This window comes from Ornithorhynchus anatinus, chromosome 1 (genome assembly GCF_004115215.2).
Source record: "Ornithorhynchus anatinus isolate Pmale09 chromosome 1, mOrnAna1.pri.v4, whole genome shotgun sequence".
NCBI lineage: Eukaryota > Metazoa > Chordata > Mammalia > Monotremata > Ornithorhynchidae > Ornithorhynchus > Ornithorhynchus anatinus.
Window position 1 is genome coordinate 155026024 of NC_041728.1, and position 22946 is coordinate 155048969.

General features: G+C 42.1%; 1 protein-coding gene across 1 annotated transcript in view; it reads right to left on the bottom strand.

The window, feature by feature from the left end:
* CARD8 (caspase recruitment domain family member 8) overlaps positions 1 to 22946 on the bottom strand; it is a 62846-nt gene that overhangs the window by 22230 nt on the left and 17670 nt on the right. Inside the window, exons 2-5 of the mRNA XM_029069996.1 lie at positions 19651 to 19682; positions 10425 to 10469; positions 8269 to 8316; positions 2858 to 2905 (exon numbers count right to left, since the gene is read on the bottom strand). Coding sequence (XP_028925829.1) covers positions 2858 to 2905; positions 8269 to 8316; positions 10425 to 10469; positions 19651 to 19682 — 173 coding nt within the window. The remainder of the gene's footprint in view (positions 1 to 2857; positions 2906 to 8268; positions 8317 to 10424; positions 10470 to 19650; positions 19683 to 22946) is intronic.

A 22946-nucleotide genomic window follows, 5' to 3' on the forward strand; every position in this document is an offset into this window, starting at 1 on the left:
TGACGGGCTCACAGTCTAATCGGGGGAGACAGACAGACAAAAAAAATAGCAATAAATAGAATCAAGGGGATGTACATCTCATTAACAAAATTAATAAGGTAATAAAAAATATATACAAAATGAGCACACAAGCACAGTGCTGAGGGGAAAGGAGGGGGGAGGAGCAGAGGGAAAGGGGGGGAAAAGGGGGCTTAGGTGAGGGGAGGTGAAGGGGGGGGTAGAGGGACAGCAGAGGGAGCAGAGGGAAAAGGGGTCCCCTTCTATTCTCCATCTACACCCACTCCCTCGGGAGATTCACTAGCTCCCTCGGGAGATTCAGCTAGCTTCAACAGCTTCAACTTCATCTCTACATAGATGATTCCCAAATCTCTCTCTCCAGCCCTGACCTCTCTCCTACTTTGCAGTTTTGCATTTCCTTCTGCTCTCAGGACACCTCTACCTGAATGTCCTGACACATCAAACTTAATATGTCCAAAACAGAACTCATCTTCCCTCCCAAACCCAGTCCTTCACCATATTTCCCATCACTGTAGACAACACCTGCAGAAGCAGAAGCAGCATGACCTAGGGGAAAGAGCATGGGCCTAGGAGTCAGAGGACCTGAGTTCTAATTCCAGCTTTATCACTTGTCTGCTGTGACCTTGGGTAAGTCACTTAACTGTCTGGGACTCAGTTACCTCATCTATAAAATGGGGCTAGAAACTGTGAGCCCCATGGACTGTATCTAATCTGATTATCTTGTATCTTCCCCAGTGCTCAGTAAAGTGACCTCACAAAGAAAGCGCTTAATATAATTTTTTTTAAAGCCACCATTATCCTTCCTGTCTCACAAACCTGTAACCTTAGATTTATCCTCAAGTCATCTCTCTCATTCAATCCACATATTCAATCTGCCACCAAATCCTGTCAGGTTTTTCTTCACAGTATGGCTAAAATTTGCCCTTTCATCTCCATCCAAACTGCTGCTATGCTGACCCAAGCACTTATCACACCCCGTCATGACTACTGCATCAGCCTCCTTGTCTCTGTTCTCTCCCAGCTCCAGTTCACTGTGCTGCCCAAGTCATTTTCCTTAAAAAAAAAAAAAAAAAAAAAAAGGTTCCGGCCTCATCTCCCCACTCCTCAAGAATTTACAGTGGTTGCCCATCCATTTCCACATCAAATAGAAACTCCTTACCATTGTCTTCGGTGCCCTCAATCAGCTCTCCCCTCACTACTTTACTTCGCTGATTTCCTACTAAAACCCAGACCACACGGTTCATTCCTCTTAAGCCAACCTACTCACTGTATCTCAATCTCATATCTCTTATCTCCAGCTCTTCCCCAGCATTCTACCTCTGGCCTGGAACTCTCTTTCCCTTTATATGCGACAGACCACCAGTCTCCCCACTTTCAGAGCCTTATTACAATCACATCTCTTCCAAGTAGCCTTCTTCAAATACACCCTCATTTCCCCTACTCCTTCTTCCTTCTACATTGTCTATGCACTTGGATCTGTATCCTTTACACATTTGATATTCTCCTCGCCCTCAGCCCCACAGTACTTATGTACATAGCTGTGATTTAATATCGGTCTCTTCTAGTCCATAAATGCCTTGTGGACAAAGAATGTGTCTACCAAATCTACTGTATCTTAATATGGTGCTCTGCCCACAGTAAACACCAGTTAAAGATAATAATAATAGTATTTGTTAAGTGCTTACTATGTGCCAGGCACTGTACTAAGCCCTGGGATGGGTACAAGCAAATTGGGTTGGACATAGTCCTTGATGGGGTTCACTGTCTCAATCCCCATTTTTACACAAGGTAACTGAGGCCCAGAGAATTGAAGTGATTTGCCAAAGGTCACACAGCAGACAAGTGGTGGAGCCAGGATTAGAACCCACGACCTTCTAACTTTCAGGTCCATGCTCTATCCACTATGCCATGCTCCTTCTCTTACGAAGATGAAGTGTAGACACATTATCCTACTCCTTGTAGTGTCCTTTTGGAGTTTCTTTGAAACTGGGTGCCCTGTCTGAAACCAGCACTGTGTCTAATCTGATTATGTTCTAATGAATCTACCACTCCACAAAGTACATGGCATGTAATCATATTTATTGAGCACTTACTGTGTGCAAAGCACTGTACTAAGCACTTGGGACAGTACAAAACAACAGAGTTGGTAGACACGTTCCCTGCTCACAATGAGCTTAGAGTCTAGAGGATGAACCTTGCTTCAAGGACTCAACTAATAATATTTATTAAGCATTGAATCCATGCAGAGGACTGTAATGAGCCCTTTGGAGAGTAGACAATCACTTAATCACTGGCGGGTATCAAGTGTGCAGAGCATTGTATTAAGCATTAGATTGTAGAGCTTACAATCTAGTGTGGAGGGAACAGACACTAAAATTAGTTATAAGTGGAGGAAAAAATGGAGTTAATGATTTGTACATAAATGCTTTGAGGGTGTGTGAATAACCAAATTCTTGGGCAGTGGAGACTATCGATCAATGGCACTTAATGAGTACTTACCATGGGTAGAGTACTACATTAAGTACTTGTGAGAGGCACTTGAGGGGGCAGGGAGATGACAGATTATTCATGGAAGGCCTCCTGGAGGAGGTAACATTTCAGAAAGGCTTTGAAGATGGGGAAAAGAATGGTCTGCCATAAGTGAAGAAAGGAGGAGTTCCCAGCAGAAGGGAGGGCAGGAGTCATCTGATCAAAAAATGGTTGCTAAAGCATCTAGTATAGTACCCTCACAAAGTGGGTGCTCAATAAATGCTACTACTAAAGGGAGGGTGAAAGGAGAGCGCTCTTGGGGGAAAACATAGATCAACAAGAGATTGAAAAAGTAGATTTTAATATTTACCTTCACTAAGAGAGGATTCTTCGGCAGCAGAATCTCCTTTTTCTCCACCTAAAAAAACAATGCTTTTAGCACCTTAAGTATCACTGACAAACTTTCCCTTGATAGTTAAGAATCGCTTTCCCTAGCCAGTATATGACTTTATAGATTTCCAGAACACCAGACAATGAAACCCATGAAGCACTGAAAGTGTTGGAAATATCCTTGTCTTTGCTCCCTGATCTAATTCCTATTCTCTTACCTGCAAAATTCTTCCTTTGACTCCCTTGCCTGGGTCTGTTCCCAGGCAGTATAACAGTATTTATTAAGTTCTTACCCTGTGTAAAAGCACTGTACTAAGCACCACACTGTGCTAAGCACCAGAAAAGAACATACAAGTGAGAAGTAGGCTCCCTAATCAGTCAGTCGATTGCATTTATGGAGCACTTAGTATGTTCAGAGCACTGTACTAAGCACTTGGGAGAGTACAACATAACACATTCCCTACCCACAATGAGCTTATGATCCAGAGAGGGAGACACATTAACATAAATAAATAACAGATATGTACCTAAGTGCTGTGAGGCTGGAAGGTGGGATGAACAAAGGGAGCCAGTCAGAGCGATGCAGAAAATAGTGGAAGAAAAGGAAAAGAGGACTTAGTCAGGGACAGCCTCTCTGAGGAGATGTCCCCTCAGTAAGGCTTTGAAGCTGGGGTTGGGGTGTTGTGGGGAGGAGAAAGAGTAATTGTTTGTCGGATATCAAGAGAGAGGGTGTTTCAGCCCAGAAGCAGGACTGTGCAAGAGGTAGGCAGTGAGACAGACGAGATCAAGGTACATTGAGAAGGTTAGCATTAGAAGAGTGATGTGTGTGGGCTGGGCTGTAATAGTAATAGTCCTCAAGGAGCTCACAGTCTAAAACTAAGGGGGCACGAAGGCTGGAGCTGAATTCATAAGGAGAAAAAATGATAAAAAACCCAAAAAACATAAAAGACAGGGATAAATATAAAATGAAATAAAAGCTAACCCAGCCCAACGCAGAGGCGGCGGTGTGGGACGGCGTGGGTTACGGGTGAGCAGCTCAGCAACACTGGCTGGCAGTTTGAGAAGCCGAGGCGCACACAGCCGCTGCCTGTCTTTCCTGTGGAGATGGAGCACGGCAGTCGCGCTGGGCTTGGCTTAGGGCTAACACATCTCTCATTCACATTCATTCATTTAATCTTATTTATTGAGCACTTACTCTGTGCAGAGCACTGTACTGAGCACTTGGGAGAGTACAATTTAACAACAGACGCACTCCCTGTCCATAATGGGCTTCCAAGGATCGGCCCAAGGTTGCCCGAAGCCCAGCCCGGAGCACAGGGGAGCAGGACTGCTGCTCTCTCCAGCTCCTTCATCTTCTGAAATCACATCTCCTCCAGGAGGCCTTCCCCGGTTGATGTGTAATCACCCTACTTTTTACCACCTCTCTCACCACTCCCTCTCCAGCTGCTACTTCAGCACTTCTGCACCACCTAGATTCTCCTTATTATTAGTATTACTAGTAATAATAATGATAATAACATTTAAGTACATTTGTTATTATATGCCAAGCATGTGTTAAGTCCATAATCAAGCTGGACACAGCCCCTGTCCCACATGGAGCTCAGTCTAATTATCTGAAGTACTCACAACTTTCATTACTCCTAAGTATAATTTCTTTTAGTGTTGGTATTCCCTGCTAGACTACAAGATACAAGGATCCTGTCTACTAATCTATTGTACTCTTCTGAAGGCTTGGGACAGTGCTCTGCCCACAGCTGGTATTCAATAAATACTATCGATTCAGCACAGCTACCCACCACACAAATTAGCATTCAGACTCTCCCCTATCAAGGACATTGCCTCTGTTTTCTTCCAATCTCATTATTAGAGGCATTGTATTACAGCCAGTTTGACTACTGCAGCAGCTATACACATTCAAGTTTTATAGCAACTGGTATAAAAAGGAGGCTGTTTTTCATGCCCCACTGCTGAGGATTTCTAAACTTAATCTTGTCTTAAGTAGGATGAGTAAGATTGAATAGTTTCAGTTCCATTTTACGCTGGGGCTGTGAAGATACAAATATACAAATATACGTGCTTCTGGGAGAATTGACATATTTTGCAGAAACGTTCTATGTTTTAACTGTATTGTAATGGCAGCTACTTACCGCACCACAAGGTCATAATTTAGCAATATTATTAATGTGAAAGATTAAACTGATTTCAATTGCAACATTCTCCATTACTTCAAAATATAAGATAAAAGCAATTGCAAAAGCAGACTGAAAATGTGCTACTGAAATGTGGCCGTACACACACCGTTAAAAGCTCTTCATAGAAAGTTTTAGCAGGGACTGGGGTTAGAAGAATGAAGTTTAACCATAACATCACAAAAACATCAGCCAACAAACGTTCTTAATCTGCATTTCTCCTGCATTACACTTATTTAATACAAGGATATGGATATAGAGTTGTTCTTCGGTTCAAGAGACTTTGGGCAAGTCACTTCAGTTTTCTATACTTCAGTTACCTCATCTGTAAATAGAGGACTGAGTTTGTGTGCTCCATGTAGGGTAGGGACTATGTCTAACCCGATTTGCTTGTATCCACCCCATGCTTAGTAAAGTGACTGGCACATAATAAGCGCTTGACAAATAGCACAATTATTCTTCTAGACTGTGAGCTCATAGTGGGCAGGGATTGTCACTTTTTACTGTGGTATTGTACTTTCCCAAGTGCTTAGTACAGCGCTCTGCACACAGTAAGTGCTTAAATAAGACTGAATGAATGAAAATACAGTGTTATATAATGGTCAGATTTTAAATCTACGTGTATGCTGTCACTGAAAAACCAGTGCGTGCCTGATACTCTTTTCCAAGTTGAGTGGATGTAAAGATTGCTCTGTGTTGTCCTGTTGGGATTCTTTACCCACAATGCTTGGATTTCATTTCTTCCCCTTTGTATTACAAGCTTTAAAAAAAAAAAGTTTCTTAAGCACTTACTTTGTGCCAGGCACTTTACTAAGCACTGGAGTAAATACGAGCTAATCAGGTTGGACACAGTTTTAATCCCCATTTTACAGATGAGGTAACTGAGGCCCAGAGAAGTGAAGTGACTTGCCCAAGGTCACAGAGCAGACAAATGGCAGAGCCAGGATTAGAACTCATTAGAACTTCTGACTCCCAGGCCTGTGCTCTATCCATTACACCATGCTGCTTCTCTATTCTCCTCTCATTTCTCACCCATCAGAGGTGTGATGTGACAACCATCACTTTGATGAGGGCAGTCTGAATGTTCCAGAATCTGATTAAATTCATTCAACTCTGTATCAGTGATTTTAATTTTCATTTTAATTTTTAATTTTCAGTTTGGATAGAATGGCACATCTCACAGGAAATTTACACTAACTGGGATATAGCAAAGAAGAGGGAGTTAAAAATCTGGCCTTGTCCGACAGCATTCCAGTTTTGATTTGTAACCAAAGTTTACCTATGGAAGTTTAGCAGACAAAAATCATGAGGCATTGAATATAGAACCTGAGAGCAGGCATGAAACCACCACCAGATACTGAGGGATTTTTTTGTTGTTGCTTCTTATGGAAACTAGCATGTGTGATATCAATTCTGCAAGTGGAGTAAGGCGGTAATTAGACTTATAAATAAATAACATGATTGGTAGGAGCTTAAAAATCACCTCCACATGTTCCCTGAAGAGAAACTGCAGAGTTAGAATAAGCAAGAAATGATTTCCCTAGAGAACAAATCTTCTAATTTGGTTCCAAACAATGCACAGTAGCAAGCTTACTGTCATTTGTGGCAATCCACAGATCCACATGGATTTGACTGCTGAAGGACTGGAGGATTAAATAATAAACTAGGCCAACCATAAATGAACCCTTAGATGAGAACCTGTAGTTCTGGGCTTAAGTTTTCTTAAATTCTTAAATTTTATTCACACTCAAGTCACTACCAGTGGTACCCACCTCTGTACAGGGCTAGTGTATTATTTTTTAAAGGGCTGAAAATGATTGAAGTTATTTTCATCATTAAGGTTTTTCTGAGGAAACAAATGTGGGTATCATCCTAAACATACAGGCTAGCCATCATATTCTACTCATTGTAAAATACTTTTACATTCAGCAGTAAATCTAGTCACGTAAACTTCTCCAGAGCAGTCAGGCAACTTAATTTTAAAGATATAAGTAAATAAAGATCCAATAAGCTGCCAAAGCTCGGGGCCTCTAACAGCAAAAATAATAAAAGCAAGAGATGCCCACTGTTGTTTTCCTTTCTGACTTCCTTATAAGCAAAGAGAAAACATCCTTATTAATAATGAAAAAGCAACTTCCATAAAATAATAAACCCAGGCTGTGTTTAACACATACCAAAATAACCTTGCATTTCACCAATAGCAACTATTTCCTGTAATTCTTTTTCAGCTCATCCTGTTTTGCCCCTTGTCTTGCCAACTATTTTCTGAGATCACATTAGGATCTCTTTAGCGTAGATTTTTTTTCAGCAGTTGTGCCGGCATCAGTGATAATATAAAAGAACCCAAGTTGTACTTGTGTTACTTTTGTTAAAAAGTAGACCCAGAAATATTTACCTTGAATGGCAAGGGTAATAGTAGGACCAGTGTAGCCTAGTAGAAAGAGCCTAGGCCTGAGAGTCAGAGGACCTTTTTTTAATGGTATTTGTTAAGTGTTACTATGTGCTAGGCACTGTATACTAAGCACCGGAGTAGATACAAGATAATCAGGTTGGACACAGTCCCTGTCCCACATGGAGCTCAGAGTTTAAGTTGGAGGGAGGAGGATTTAATCCTCATTTTACAGATGAGGTAACTGAGGCACAAATATGTTAAGTGACGTGCCCAAGGTCACACAGCAAACGAGAAGGAGCCAGAATTAGAACCCAGGTCCTCTAATTCTTTGGCCCAGCTGCTTCCCCCCCAGGTTCTAATTCCAGCTCTATCAAGTTGCCTGTTGTATGACCATGGGCTAATTATTTCACTTCTCTATGCCTCAGTTGCCTCATCTGTAAAATGTTATTCAATGCCTGTTCTCCATTTAAAAACTGTCACTATCACGTGGTACAAGGACTATACCCTGGTACAAGGACTATACCCCAGCTAATTAAGTTGCATCTACCCCAGCACTTAGAAAAGTACTTGACACATAGTAAGCATTTAACAAATACCATAATAATACTTGCCTCCTATTCAAGGCAGATAATAATTTGGTATTTGTTAAGCAGATGACATACCAATGGGAATCAATACCACGAAAGAAAAAATTGAAGGAGTGGGTTCCAAATTATTGAGTCTCTCAAACACTAAGCAAAATAACCAGATAATTTATGTTGAATATTATTTTACAGGTATTAAAATATCCTGAGGGATAGACATACTCACCTGATCCACTTTCAGAATCACCATCTGAATCAGTCTCAGAATTGTCTCCTAGGTAGAAAGAGAGCCCATTATGTGAGAAGCACAGCAGCAAATATTCAAGTACATTTTAGGAAAAACATAAATATATAAAATATACTATAAAACTAATCCTAGATTTTTTTGAACCAAACACCTATTGAGGTTAAAAAAAAAGTTTTATCTGCAAAAGAATTAGGTTGAGTCCTTGATGGCAATAGGGGAAACAAATGCAGTTTCCTGTTTTGTTTTGCTTTTTATGGTATTTATTCAGCTCTGGCTATTTGCTAGGCACTGTATTAAGCTCTGGGGTAGACACAAGCCAATCAGTTTGGACTCAGTCTGTGACCCCCATGGGGCTCACAAGTCTTAATTCCCATTTTACAGATTTTACAGATCCCCATTTTACAGATGAGATAACTGAGGCTCAGAGAATGACTTGTCGAAGGTCACTGTCTCATCTGTTGTGACGAGAGGCAGAATCGGCATTAGAACCCAGGTCCTCTGACTCCCAGGCCTGTGCTCTTTTCCACTAGACCAGGCTTCTTCCCAGTCAAAGGTTGTATTTCTGACATGTTCTAGATGATGGTCTCCTTTCAATCCTTGTTCATGCTGAATGCTACAAAGCTGCACTCTCTTCCTTGGCTTTAAGGAATGGCTATGCTCTTCCCTCATCATTGGAATGCCAGATTCCATTACAGCAGACATCAAAGATCATGTCCTAGAAACCCACTTCTCCTGATTATAAGTTATCACCTCATCTTTTGTTACGGATACACTATGATCACTACCTTCCTTACAGCTTCCAAATTGAAGGATCCTCTGACATGTTTAATTGGGAAAAAATGGACTTTAGTACACTGACCCAGTGGATGTTTTTGAGTCCTAAAAGTGAGGTAAATCTAATGGCTTTATACTACATGCTAGGTACACAGACTGCAATAAACTGACTTGTGGTCAGATCTTAAATCAGGAACTCACAAATTCATAGAAGCACTTTTTTTTTTGATACCAAAGTGGGCACGGGGTTAAGGACAAAAAAAGCACCAATGCATAGATCATTCAGAGGAAAATTAAAAATGCCATTTTCAGGCTTGCCAATAAGTAGAAAAATTACTAGTCCCTGATCGATCATGAGTCACTCTTCTCCCAGGAGGAATTAAACACTCATTTTTTATTTCTTGTTTAATATAAATCATTATGTGCCCTGGGTAAGAAGGAAGGTGACTACTGGCAAAGCTACATACATTAAAATCCAATGTGAAAAGTCAAACTTATAACATCTAGGGATGAATGCCTTGTCAGCACTCATACACATTCATTCATTCAATAGTATTTATTGAGCACTTACTATGTGCAGAGCACTGTACTAAGCGCTTGGCATGAACAAGTTGGCAACAGATAGAGACAGTCCCTGCCGTTTGACGGGCTTACAGTCTAATCGGGGGAGACAGACAGACAAGAACAATGGCAACAGAGTCAAGGGGAAGAACATCTCGTAAAAACAATGGCAACTAAATAGAATCAAGGCGATGTACATTTCATTAACAAAATAAATAGGGTAATGAAAATATATACACTCTACCCTGTAACCTCATTGTGAGCAGAGAATGTGTCTTTAAATTCATTCATTCACTCGTATTTATTGAGCATTTACTGTGTGCAGAGCACTGTACTAATTGCTTGGAAAGTGCAATTCAGCAACAGAGACAATCCCTACCCAACAATGGGCTCACAGTTATATTGTCATACTGTACTCTCCCAAGTGCTTAGTACAGTGTTCTGCACACAGTAAGCACTCAATAAATACAATTGACTGACTGAATGACAACTGACCAAGGAGTTACTCCCTGAGATTGTCAAACCTCAGCTATAAAGTTACAGCTAATGAATTGAAAAGACTGTATTTTTAAAGTATCAGTTTAAAAAACTTCACATTGAATTTACAAAGTAGCAGGCTTCATCTGCCTACCAGATCACAAAACCTCTATCACTCTCTTCAAATATAAGCCAGACAAACTCTGTCTTCAACTCTGAAATCATAGAGAAATACAGAAAAATACATGAAAGTATACTCTGATGCTAATTTTCAATAGGTTTTTAAAAAAACATGACTTAGCAACTGGAAGCCTCTTCTGTACCTGACTCAGAACCTTGTGAAGTACCTTGATTGGAACTGGAACAATCTAATTTAAAAGAAAAATTAAAATTAATATTTAAAATATAATTAAAACAAGAACAAGGAAGCTACTCAAATATTTAATCAAAATGACAAGTCTGCTTTCATTAGAAGCCACCACAAATGTATTTAACTGGATTCAAATCACTATCACATAACTTTCTTCCCATCAAGACTAAATTTTACTCCGGTCATGCCAAGATAATGGTCCTGAAACTTTAACTTGGCAAGTTCAACATGGATACCAGCAGAGTGATGGTTTGAGGGGGATGAGAGGAGGGGAGAGGGAGGAAAGGGAATCTGAAGTAGGGAGAAGAGACTCCAAGCCAGATGTTGTAGAACCAGGCCAGAAAGATTTGCAAGAGGGCTTTGGTTATTTATTTATTTTTAACCTGTTAAAGCATTTACGATGTGTCAAGCACTGTCTATAATCACATGGGTAGATAACAGATCATAAGGATGCTGGATGATTCATCCTTAAACAGCTGGGTGGGTATCAAAGAGGACAACCATCACACTGTTCCTTCAAACTCCTGGTTGCCACAGCAGAGGCAAAGTCCTGGGTTGGACAGACCATGACTGATATTCTTACGTTATTTCCCACCATTGATCAATGTTCCCATCTTCTCCCTTTGCCTATTTAAATTAAGCATCTATCACAAAGGTACCAGAAACTCAATCACAATTTGGCATGAAAAGACATGAAAAATGTAGAAGTCAACAGCCTGTTCTCTTGAGTATGATGTATTCAATCATTCTTTCATTCGATCATATTTATTAAGCACTTACTGGGTGCAGAGCACTGTACTAAGTGCTTTGGAAAAAACAATACAACAATAAACAGTGACAATCCCTGACCACAGTGACCTCACAGTCTAGGAAGGCGGTAAGCAGACATAAATACAAATAAATAAAATTATAGATATATACATAAGTGCTGTGGGGCTGGGAGTTGGGGGGGGTGGGTGGGGAAAGAACCAAGGGAGCAAGTCAGGGTGACGCAGAAAGGGAGTGCGAGATGGGGAAAACTGGGGCTTAGTCTGGAAAGGCCTCTTGGAGGAGATGTGCCTTCAATACGGCTTTGAAGGGGAAGAGAGTTGTCTGTCAGATTTGAGGAGGTAGGGCATTCCAGGCCAGAGGTAGGATGTGGGCCAGGGGTCGGCGGTGAGACAAGCGAGATGGAGGCGTGGTGAGAAGGTTTGCACCAGAGGAGTGAATTATCCGGGCTGGGTTGTAGAAGCAGAGAAGCGAGGTGATGTAGGAGGAGGCAGGGTGATGGACTGCTTTAAGGCAGGGTGATGGACTGCTTTAAAGTCAATGGTGAAGTGTTTTTGTTTGATTTGGAGGTGGATAGGCAGTGACGCATGCTTTCAGCTACTAAGTGTTCTTTAATTAGAAGAAGATTTTAATCAATCAGTGGTTGAGTGCTTATTGTGTGCAAAGCACTCTACTAAGCGCTTGGGAGAGTACAATATAAGAAAGTCGTTAAATACTACCCCTGCCCACAACAAGCAGCAGCATGGTCTAGTGAACAGAACACCAGCCTGGGAATCAGAAGGACCTGGATTCTAGTCCTAGCTCCGCTTCTTGTGGGCTGTGTGACCTTGAGCAAATCATGTCACTTCTCTGTGCTTCAGTTACCTCATCCTTAAAATGGGGATTAAGTTTGTGAGGCTCATGTGGAACAGGGACTTGGTCCAACTTGATTATCTTGTATCTACCACAGCACCTAGAACAGGGCCTGGAACATGGTAAGTGCTTAACAAATACCATTAAAAAAACAAAACCGAGCTTACAGTGGACAGTCCATTTTAACCATTAAAATGAATTACTTTGGGTGAAGCTGGCAGCTCGCAACATGCTTACCTAGTTTATGCTGTTTATTACAGTTAGAATTGACAATGGTTCTCTTTTAATGGAATTTGTCAAGCGCTTACTACATGCCAGGGACTGCACTAAGCCCTGAGATAGATACATGATAATTAGGTTGGATGAAGTCCATGTCCTGCATAGGGCTCACAGTCTTAATTTCCATTTTACAGATGAGGTACCTGAGGCACAGAGAGGTTAAGTGTATTGCCCAAGGTCACACAGCAATTGGCAGAACCAGGATTAGAACCCAGGTCCTTATGACTCCCAAGCCCATGTTCTAAATACTAGATTGCACTGCTTCTCCTTTATATTTTATGTAAAGATCATAGTAAAATTAGACTCCAATTTCAACTGGAAGCTGCTACATATCCTGTTAAGACAGTATGAGTCTGAAGATCTCCATATTCTGTTCACTATCAAAATGACAATATTAGAAACATATCAATGGAAAAAAAAATCAATGAGATGGATCAAAGAGAAGGTGTCCTGGGCTTGTTTTTAATACATTCTGTATGATTCCATCTTTATATCAGAGATAAACAACATGATCACCAGGTCAAAGAGAATAAAGCAACTTCTCTCCACATCTTTTCCAATTCTCTAAGGCATCTGGCTTACTGCTACCATCAAAAATTGAACCAGGCCAACAGAACAGCTAATAGGTATTGTTTACGTAACAAACAAACTGTGAACCCTACCAGGGGCTCTGATTCCAAAATAATAATCATAACTGTGGTATTGATTAAATGTTTGCTATGTGCCAAGCACTATACTAAGCCCTGGGGTAGATACATGATAATCAGGTCCCACATGAGGCTCCCGGTATAAGTCGGAGGGAAAACAGGTATTGAATTCCCAATTTGCAGATGGGGGAACTGAGATACAGAGAAGTAACTTGCCCAAGCAGGCAAGTGGACGAACCAGGATTAGAATCCAGGTCCTCTGACTACCAGGCCCAGGCCCCTTCCACAAGGTCACGCTGCTTGTCTAACTCCATTCCCTAGCATATCTCCGAACTTACTGGCTGACTTTACACCCAAGCCCAGACAGCGTCACTGATCTTAGAGCATAGTCCGAGAGCACGTGCGAAGCTGAGGGTATCCTCCAAAGCTTGCTGTCTGCCCCTTTAGCTTCACCTCTCTCCCCAGGGTGTGAAAGTAGATGAAGAGCAGCTGATCTCATTATAATGTAATCGGGCTGAATGCTGCACACCAGGAAAATTTTTTAATGCATTTTATGAAATGGCTGTCCTTGAACTAGTCCCACTGTCTTGGTCAATGCACTCATTTTACTTCAGTAGGTTAGAAGAGCTGAGTTAATGAAAAACTCAACTTTCATTTAAAATGACAGGAAATAACCATTTCCTTCCCTTTTGGCACCAAATTTTGTACTTAACTATGCCAGGATCCTGGAGCATCCTGATTTTTCTAACTCTTTCTGATAGTGAAGATAGCCCCGAGGAAAACAACATCAATCATTTAGTAAGAAGCTTGGAACACCTGATGTGGGGGGCCATATTCTGCTTGTTCCCTAAACCTTCTTTGAAAAACTAAACAGATTCAGTAATTTCCCCTAATTTATCTTTATGCTGCAAGTCACATTCTCATATTTTCAGAAAAATCCTAAATGACTTTTCCAGAAACTACTGATAGTTTACCTAGTCCATAAATATTGAGAGCTCTGTTCCTACTCAATGATTTGGTTTATTTCATTACTCTGTGTTCATCTCAGACAAATTGCATGTCAAAGACAAAAGACTGAGGGTGTTCCACCCGTTGCTTAATGGCTGCAACAATTATCAATCTAATGAAATCTGAGTTGACAATTTGGTTTGGTGTGTGTAGGGGGGGAGGGGGGGGAGAGATTTGTCCCAACTGAACCTGGTTTGTCTTGAGGGTGACAGAGCTCAGTTCTGGGTCTTCCTCTCTTCTCAATTTAAGGTCATTCCCACAGCTCCCATAGCTTCAACTACCACCTCTCTGCAGAAAACTCCGGAACACCTGATCCCTCTGACACCTGACCCCTCTCTGCTGCAATCTCGCATTTTTTCCTGCCCCAGGACATCTCCACAAGGATGTCATACTGACAACAAAGGCTCAACACATCCAAAATAGAATTCCCCTTTCCTCCCAAATCCTCTCTTACCTAAACACAGTTGATGATACTATCATTCTCCCCATCTTTTAATCCTATATCCTTTGCATTATTCCAGTCTCTCCCCTCTCCAGTCCATACTTCACTCTGCTTCCCAGATCACTTTTCTAAAACAAGGGGCTCTCAACGAGTCCCCAGATGCAAACACCGAAGGGAGCAAAATTTTAAAATCTTTACATGTCACCTTAGGTGGGCTCTCAGGGTTGCTCAAGTAATTAAATTGTGTTAATTACTTTGCCTAGTAACCTTTAAACACTCTGTTACTCCAGCCCCACAGAACTTATGTTCATATCTTTAAACTCTACTAATTCTCCCATCTGTAATTTAATAGTTGTCTCCCCTTGTTGATAGTAAACTCCTTATTTTGCAGGGATTGCATTCACCATCTCTGTAGTATTGTACTTTCCCAAACAGTTAGTGCAGTACTCCATCTCTTTTTCCTACCCCACCCACCTCATATCCCTAATGACCTGACCTTGGACTTTATTGAAACCCTCAGGTATGACTCTACAATCTCCTCTCCAGTCCCTCCCTCCTCCTGCCCCTTCTTTGACTCTCCCATCTTTCCCAGCAGTATCTCAAGAGATCTCCTGCCTCATTTCAAAAATCTACCCCCCACACCTGCACCTCCAACCCAATCCCCTCACACCTTATCAAAACACTTGTCCCCTCCCTTCTACCCTCTCTGACCACCATCTTCAACCATTCACTTTCCAATGGTTTCTTCCCCACTGCTTTCACATATGTTCATGTCTCCCCTATCCTAAAAACAAAAGCCTTCCTTGACCCCATGACTTCCTCCAGTTATCACCCCATCTCCCTCCTAACATTCTTCTCCAGACTCCTTGAGTCAGTTGTCTACATCCACGGCCTCAACTCCCTCTCCTCCACCCCCACCAACCTGGCTTCCATCTCCTTTCCTCTACAGAACCTACCCCTTCTAAGATCAAATAAATGCCAAATCAAATGGTCTCTACTCCATCTTAATCCTCAACATCTCAACTGCTGCCTTTGATGATGTGGACCACCCTTTTCTCCTAGAAACTCTACATAACCTTGACTTCACTGGCACTGTTCTCTCCTGGATTTCCTCCCATCTTTCTAGCTGCTCCTTCTCTGGCTCTATAACAAGTTCCTCCTCTGCTCACCACCCTTTAACTATGGGAGTCCCTCAAGGCTCAGTTCTGGGCCTCTTCTATTCTCCTTCGACCCCCACTCCCTTGGATAAGTGGTTAGCTTCTCAACTACCATCTCTATGCAGATGATTCCCAAATCTACCTCTCCAGATCTAACCTCTCTCCTCTGCAATCTCACATTTCCTCCTAATCTACTTCTCCATCCAAATTCTTACCATATCATTCCTCGACTACTATTGCATCAGCCTTCTTGCTGAGCTCCCTACCGCCCATCTTTCCCCACTCCAGTCTTGACTCCACTTGGCTCTCCGATCATTTTTCTAAAAGAAAATTCAGTTCACATCTCCCCCCTCAAGAATCTCCAGCAGTTGCCCATCCACTTTCACATCAAACGGAAACTCTTTACCATTGGTTTTAAAGCACTCAATCAACTTGTTCCCTCCTACCATACCTTGCTGATTTACAGCCTCGATGCTTTGCTCCTCTAATGCCAACCTACTCACTGTACTTCAGTCTCAACTAGCTCACCACTGACCCCTTGTCCAAGTCATCCCCCTGGCCTGGAACTCCCTCCTCCATCATATATATGTACACGAGTCCATTACTTCGCCCACCTTCAAAGCCTTATTAAAATCACATCTTCAAGTGACCTTCCCCAACTAAGCCCTCATCTCCCCAACTCCCTCTCCCTTTGCATCATCTAAACATGTGGGTCTGTACCTTTAAGCATTGATATTCACCCCACCCTCAGTCATTTATGTGAATATCCATTAATGAATGATTCATAATGAATTCATTCATTTATGTGAATATCCAATATTTATCTTAAAATAGGTTTCCCCCTATAGACTGTAAGCTCTTTGATCCAACTATGACTTCACTGACACTGTCCTCTCCTGGTTTTCGTCTTACCTCTCTGACCAACCTTCTCAGTTTCTTTTACAGGTTCCTCCTCTGTCTCCCACTCTGACAGTGCGGCCCCTCCCATTTCACTTTACACCTTGGGCACTCACACTTCTCCAAGGCATTCATTTACATATCTTATCTGAATCCCTGTTTCCTCCCCTAGATGGTAAACTTGTTGAAGGCCTACTGTCTACTAATTCTATGGTCTTCTACCAAGCCCATAATATGATGCTTGACACACATTAAGCACTGAATAAATATATTGATTGTTTAGGGATAGAAAGAAACCTTGATAAATGGAAACCTTGAGATGCTGTTGTCAGAGTTCCCAGTATGGCCACAGAGGTGGATGAAGCATCTTTCCACAGATACATAGGGGCTCTACAAAATCCATCCAGTGCAAGTGCTTATTAGGAGCTAAGTGCCAAACTCTAAGAAACTGTGGCAGACAAAGCTTTTAGAAAAATCATGCACATCTATTGAAGTGTCGTTAGTATACTACCACTCAGGCTATGTTTTTAATTCATCCAGAGATACGCAAAACTTTCATCATGCCAACATGCTGGTCCATAAAACCTTTGAACACTATGCCAGAGAAGCCCAACCCTCTAATCAAATATACAAAGAGTTCACCTACAATCACAAATTTCACAATATAGAACTAAAAGGTGAAAGAGTAAAGGGGCAAAACTTCCTAGATATCTTTTAAGCTAATGCCCTGATTTTTTGTTTTACTCTGGATTCGGCTAAAACTCCACATACACTTGGTCCTATGTAGGACATAAATATTATTTTCATGTTATATCAGTTAAATATTTTAAGCATTTTGTCAGTAATCATACATTGCTTAAAATGTCACAATAATTAGCCAACACTGACATATATGCCTCAAAAATCCTAGGCAGTTGTCCCATATTCTAATCATGTGAGCCAACTGTTGCAATAATAATTATTTTTTAAGTTACCACTTGAATTATGCCCCCAGATGATCTCAAGAAACAAGTTAGTTAATATTTTGCATGTGAGGACATGGAGCACAAAGTGGTTAAATAGGAGAATGAATGGATCACAAAATGGCTAGTTAGAACAGAAAATAACCTTTCTCCTGAAAAAATTGTTTTGTGTTATATTTTCCACATAGTGGTGGCCAAAGTATATTTGGTGAGGTTTGAATTACTTATATTGTTTAGACTGAGTAGATAAAACCAGTGAAAAACCAGAATAAGTACTATGATAATACTTTAAAGAGTATCAAAATCATCCCTAAGAATACCTCTTTCCTAAGAGGCAGAGAAATAGTGATATAGTAAGTCATTAGGAAAAGGAGTTAGAAAAATCATCCTTTAAATTAAAAGTGATGCATGCATGCATGAAGTTAATTGTCCAGTCACACTTTTAAAAAAGCTCGCATTTCACCATTTTAAAAATTCAAAGCTATTGTTCTAACAAGTGCTTCATGCATTGGTGAACACCCATGTAGCAAAAGCAATTGATGATTAACAGTTAAAGAAAACAATTTTACTGGATCTCACTTGCAAAACATCATCTTACCTTTCAATATGGATTAAACGTATCGTGAAGCAGAAAAATGTGCAAAACCTGGACCTCAAAAGAAAAAAAGTGGATACCCAAGCAACATTCATTTTCTATGCTCAAAAATTATGCCACTTGTATATTGTATAAACCTTAGGATATGGATTTGGGGTTGTTCATTAATCATTCATGGTGAATTTTAGGGTGGTTGTTTTTTTTTAAACTTTGGGCAAAAGGTCAACTTCTTTTAATTTTGGCTTTGCTTTGCATTTTTAAGGTTCCCAAGCAAGGACATTTGCACAACAATTGATTTTTCAATAGTACTACTTCTTTCCAGCACCTGCAAATGACTAAATGAATGGTTGGCATTATTTTTGTGAAAGATAGGAGGATCATGGTACCCTTGAATAAAATTTAAGGTACTAGACAGCAGTGTCAAGCCAAAACTTAGTAATATTCAAATCTTGGTTTTGAGAGGACAGGTGTATTTTGGAATAATAAGAACACAAAGAAGAGATAATTAAAATCTCACTACAGGTATCATTACCCAAACACATAAAGGTCAGGAATTTTATAGATGGGGAGAAGTACAACTCCTAGGAAAACATATTTAGGGTGCATTTCAAAATGGCCAAAACATTTCAGATCTACACCAAAATACATATTAATTCTAATAAATCGCTGAATCATCACAAATGGACTGTGACAGAATCTGGATGAATCCATATATCATGTCTACTCTGACATGAAAATGTTGAGGGAAAACTTAGAATAATAATAATGTAATTTATTAAGCACTGGGGTGGGTAGATACAAGATAATCAGATAACATAATTGCAGTCCCACATGGGGCCTTCAGTCTTAAAAGGAGGGAAAACAGGTATTTTGTCCCCATTTTATAGGTGAGGAAACTGAGGCACAGAGTATTTAGGTGACTTGCCCAGGTTTCCACACCAGGCAAGTCTGGACTAAAATCTGGACCTCCTGACTCCCAATCCACCCCATTAATAAAGTGTTTTTTTGCTTTTCTTGTTTTTTTAAATGGTATTTGTTAAGCACTTACTATGCATCTGGCACTCTACTAAGAGCAGGGGTAAATATGAGCAAATCAGGTTGGACACAGTCCTTGTCCCACATGGGGCTCACAGTCTTAATCCCCATTTTATAGATGAGGAAACTAAGGCACAGAGAAGTGAAGTGACTTGCCCAAGGTCACACAGCAGACAAGTGGCAGAGCCGGTACTAGAACTCACGAGCTTCTGACTCCCAGGCCTGGGCTCTGTCCACTACGTCATGCTGCTTCTTTTTGGAGAGTGACGATCGTGAGGAAAGGCTTGAATTTCATTTAAAAAAAAATAAGGTTGCAAATCAGGTTAAATTGGGTAAAACACTCAAAATCCATATCCTAATTATATCATATTTAAATCTTTTTGCAATACATGAGGAGGCTGATGAAACCATAACAGCACACCAAAGTATACGCATAAATGAGTAATCAATGAAAAAATCAAAACTTTAAAAATTGGTCTTATTCTTACAATAGTTTCTATTTCCAGATAATAGTTTATATTTTTTAAATCACCATACCTTTTTCTTCTGAAAAGGAAACATCATCACCACTGTAATTTGAAAAGACAAAAAAATGCAATTAATTTTTTTTCTGGAGGAAAAAGTTCATCTTCAAGTAACCATGGTACATATATCAATCAAGGAAACTATTGCCAACTCTGTGATTTTGGAAAGCCCCTCTGGACTGTGAGCTCGTTGTGGGCAGGGAATGTGTCTACTTACCATTGTATTGTACTCTCTCAAGTGCTTAGTACAGTGTTTTGCACACAGTAGCGCTCAATTCATTCATTCATTCAATAGTATTTATTGAGCGCTTACTATGTGCAGAGCACTGTACTAAGCGCTTGGAATGTACAAATCGGCAACAGATAGAGACAGTCCCTGCCCATTGACAGGCTTACAATCTAATCGGGGGAGACAGACAGATAAAAACAACAGCAATAAATAGAATCAAAGTGATGTACATCTCATTAACAAAATAAGGTAATAAAAATATATACAATTGAGTGGTCTCAAGCATAGTGCTGAAGGGAGGGGAAACGAGGGGGGAGGAGGAGAGGGAAAGGGGAGAAAAGAGGGCTTAGGTGAGGGGAGGTAAAGGGGGGTAGAGGGGGAGCAGAGGAAACAGAAGGGAAAGGGGAAGCTCAGTCTGGGAGGGCCTCTTGGAGGAGGTGAGCTCTAAGTAGGGCTTTGAAGAGGGGAAGAGAATTAGTTTGGTGGAGTCCAGGACCGCGGGAGGATGTGGCCCAGGGGTCGATGGCGGGATAGGCGAGACTGAGGGACAGTGAGGAGGTGGGCGGCAGAGGAGCAGAGCGTGCGGGGTGCGCAGTAGAAAGAGAGAAGGGAGGAGAGGTAGGAGGGGGCAAGGGGATGGAGAGCCTTGAAGCCTAGAGTGAGAAGTTTTTGTTTGGTGCGGAGGTTGATAGGCAACCACTGGAGGTTTTTAAGAAGGAGAGTGACATGCCCAGAGCGTTTCTGCGGGAAGATGAGCCAGGCAGCGGAGTGAAGAATAGACTGGAGCGGGGAGAGACAGGAGGAGGGGAGATCAGAGAGAAGGATGACACAATAATCCAGCCAGGATATTATGAGAGCCTGTAACAGTAAGATAGCCGTTTGGGTGGAGAGGAAAGGGAGGATCTTGGCGATATTATAAAGGTGAGACCGGCAGGTTTTGGTGACGGATCGGATGTGTGGGGAGAATGAGAGAGACGAGTCAAAGATGACCCCGAGGTTGCGGGCCTGAGAGACGGGAAGGATGGTCGTACCATCCACGGTGATAGGGAAGTCAGGGAGGGGACAGGGCTTGGGAGGGAAGATGAGGAGCTCAGTTTTGGTTATGTTGAGTTTTAGGTGGCAGGCAGACATCCAGGTAGAGACGTCTTGGAGGCAGGAGAAGATACGAGCCTGAAGGGAGGGGGAGAGGACAGGGGCAGAGATGTAGATCTGTGTGTCATCTGCATAGAGATGATAGTTGAAGCCATGAGAGCGAATGAGTTCACCGAGGGAGTGAGTCTAGATGGAGAACAGAAGAGAGCCAAGAACTGACCCTTGAGGAACCCCAACAGTTAGAGGATGGGAGGGGGAGGAGGAGCCCACAAAGGAGACTAAGAATGAACTGCTAGAGAGATAAGAGGAGAACCTGGAGAGGACGGAGTCTGAAGCCAAGGTGAGATAAGGTGCCTCTCCTCCCTTCTCTTTTTCTACTGCCCACCCCGCACGCTCCGCTCCTCTGCCACCCACCTCCTCACCATCCCTCAGTCTCGCCTATCCCGCCGTCGACCCCTGGGCCACGTCCTCCCGCGGTCCTGGAATGCCCTCCCTCCTCACCTCCACCAAACTGATTCTCTTCTCCTCTTCAAAACCCTACTGAAAACTCACCTCCTCCAAGAGGCCTTCCCAGACTGAGCTCCCCTTCTCCCTCTACTCCCTCTACCGCCCCCCCCCTTCACCTCTCCACAGTTTAACCCTCTTTTCTCCCCATTTCCCTCTGCTCCTCCCCCTCTCCCTTCCCATCCCCTCAGCACTGTACTCGTCTGCTCAGCTGTATATATTTTCATTACCCTATTTATTTTGTAAATGAAATGTACATCGCCTTGATTCTATTTAGTTGCCATTGTTTTTAGGAGATGTTCTTCCCCTTGACTCTATTTATTGCCATTGTTCTTGTCTGTCTGTGTCTCCCGATTAGACTGTAAGCCCGTCAAACGGCAGGGACTGTCTCTATCTGTTGCCGACTTGTTCATTCCAAGCGCTTAGTACAGTGCTCTGCACATAGTAAGCGCTCAATAAATAATAATAATAATAGTTGGTATTTGTTAAGCGCTTACTATGTGCCAAGCACTGTTCTAAGCGCTGGGGTAGACACAGGGGAATCGGGTTGTCCCACGTGGGGCTCACAGTCTTAATCCCCATTTTACAGATGAGGTAACTGAGGCACCGAGAAGTTAAGTGACTTGCCCAAAGTCACACAGCTGACGAGTGGCCGAGCCGGGATTCGAACCTATGACCTCTGACTCCGAAGCCCGGGCTCTTTCCACTGAGCCACGCAGCTTCTCTATTCATTCAAATACTACTGAATGAATGAATGAATAAGGTGTGGAAGAGAAGGGGGATCGTCAACACTGTCAAAGGCAGCTGAGAGGTCAAGGAGGATTAGGATAGAGTAGGAGCCATTGGATTTGGTGAGAAGTAGGTCATGGATGACCTTAGAGAGAGCAGTCTCAGTAGAGTGGAGGAAATGGAAGCCAGATTGGAGGGGATCCAGAAGAGAATGGGAGTTAAGGAATGCTAGGCAGTAAGTGTAGATGACTCGTTCTAGGAGCTTGGAAAGGAAGGGTAGTAGGGAGATAGGGCAATAACTGGAAGGGGAAGTGGGGTCGAGAGTGGTTTTTTTTAGGATGGGGGAGACATGGGCATGTTTGAAGGCAGAGGGGAAGAAGCCATTGGAGAGTGAGCGGTTAAAGATAGAAGTTAAGGAGGGGAGGAGCGAGGGGACAATGGTTTTTATAAGGTGAGCCGGAATGGGGTCCGAGGCACAGGTGGAGGGGGTGGCACTTGCAAGGAGGGAGGAGATCTCCTCTGAGGATATTGCAGTGAAGGATGGGAAAGTAGGGGAGAGGGTTGGGGGGGGAGGGGTTCCTTTGAGGACCTCAGACCTGATTGTGTTAATTTTTGTGATGAAGTAGGTGGCCAGATCATTGGGGATGAGGGATGAGGGAGGGGGAGGAACAGGGGGCCTGAGGAGAGAATTAAGGGTCCAGAACAATTTGCCGTTGTGACAGGCATGGGTTTCAATGAGGGAAGAAAAGAAGTTA